The 1,780-nt window shown below is 35.4% G+C and overlaps 1 protein-coding gene across 1 annotated transcript; it reads right to left on the bottom strand.

Moving 5' to 3' along the window:
- Positions 1-464: 464 nt before the first annotated feature.
- LOC145106855 (ethylene-responsive transcription factor ERF109-like) lies at positions 465-956 on the bottom strand. Its single transcript, XM_079043782.1, has one exon. It carries the CDS (start codon positions 954-956, stop codon positions 465-467), a length of 492 nt encoding a protein of 163 aa, XP_078899908.1.
- Between the last annotated feature and the right edge of the window lie 824 nt (positions 957-1,780).

Genomic DNA, 1,780 nt, shown 5'->3' with positions numbered 1-1,780 from the left:
TTATTGTAATATTACATTTAAATAAAAAGAAAAACTGTCATTTTGTGTCATTAGTCTTTGTGTTTTGATTAGTCATTACGATTTCAAATTATTAATAGTGTTTTTCTATGTCAACGGTTGTTTCTATAGGTTTAAACCTAATAATTAGAATAAATTGATTTAAATAAGTTATAAGTTAATTATTTTAGATATGTTAGAACTAACTTATCAAAATTTATTTAACATTTTTACTTTTAATATGTATGTTTAAACTCTAAAAACTACTTGTTAAAAATGCCAAATTATAATAAGCAAATACTCGCCCTAAATAAAATCTCAAACATTTTCTGGCCGTTAAAAAAATACCCCAGAACTAAGTTATTTAAAACACCAATAACCCAACCACTTTTTTTCAGATGAGTTGTTGGATTTCGGTTTCTCTGTCACTTTCTAATACCAATCATATTTAACCTATAGCTTCCTGGCTAAATCGCGTTATGATTTTTAAGCTCTGAGGAATTGTTATCGCTGCAAATTGATTCACTATACTCCTCCACCGGAAAATTGATCTTCGCTGACTTTCCTCTATAGTGAATGTTGGCGACGTCGTAAGCTCTGGCGGCCTCTTCTGCAGTCTCGAAAGTCCCCAACCACTTCCGCTCTTTCGTCCCCGGAACCATTATCTCCGCCGCCCATTTCCTCGACGGCCGGAGACGAACTCCTCTGTAAGCCTTCTTCGTTCTCTTTCCCAACTCTTCTACACCACCGCCGGTGAACATTTGACAACCCAAACATTGATCCGGGACTCGCATTTCACATTCGCTACAGACTTCCTGCACCACCGGCGACGGCTGACTTCGAGAATTTCCCATCACACCATTGCTTGTAGCGGCGCCGTTGCCGCCGGAAATGACATACCGGAGTGCTGAAACAATGGCGGAATTCTCGTCGTCGATATTGATGAAGGGATTATCCATTTTTTTATGGAGAACGGATAAAGTGGTGCCTCGGTGCGATATTTATAACTGGGAAGTGGTCGGCGTTGGAAGGTGGAAGCTCCCGCGGCAGTTTCAGCCACACGCCGGGAGTGACAGCTAGTATCCTTGACAACATAGTACAACTCCTGTCTGTGTCTTGTTGGTTTTATTATTTTACATCAAAACCCCTTATTTTTTAGCGTTTTCCACTACCAGTCCCTGCAGCAGTGCATCATAAAATATTCGATGCTGTAATTTTGTTTATCACTTTCTTTTCGCAATAAGTTCTTATCATCCAATGGGTAAATAGGTGATTTTTCTCCAACATTGTAGGTTGTTATCCACATCAAAAAGCATCTTCATACGTCAATAAAACGTGCTATTATATAAACAAAAGTGTAATATTCACGTAAACACGATTACATGAACACATATTCAAAAAAACATAAATTACATGTATTTAAATTTTATAAAAAGAGTTAGATACTTACATTTTATCTATAAAATAATAAAATTTGTCTATAATTTGAAATCGACTAAAAAGGGTGTCCAAATTTCATTATTACATATCATCAGAAGGGAATGGAAGAAAAGATCATTGTATTTTGGTACACGAAAAAGAACTTTTATATTACAGCTTATTCTACACAAATCTAGTTATTATGCACCTAACAAACTAACAACAATAATTAAATTAACTAATAACCAAACTACTAAACTAACTATGGTCGAGTATAATAGCAGGAATATAACAGTAATATCCCCACTTAAGATGGACTTTGGAAAATGTTTTTCAAAGCCATCTTGGTCATTATAAGTAACAT

Source organism: Lactuca virosa, chromosome 4 (genome assembly GCF_052849685.1).
Source record: "Lactuca virosa cultivar CGN04683 chromosome 4, Lactuca_virosa_CGN04683_v6, whole genome shotgun sequence".
NCBI lineage: Eukaryota > Viridiplantae > Streptophyta > Magnoliopsida > Asterales > Asteraceae > Lactuca > Lactuca virosa.
This window is presented reverse-complemented; position numbering and strand designations above follow the sequence as displayed.

Coding starts and splice junctions, on each gene's coding strand:
- LOC145106855 (XM_079043782.1), bottom strand. CDS start 956: ATGGATAATCCCTTCATCAATATCGACGACGAGAATTCCGCCATTGTT.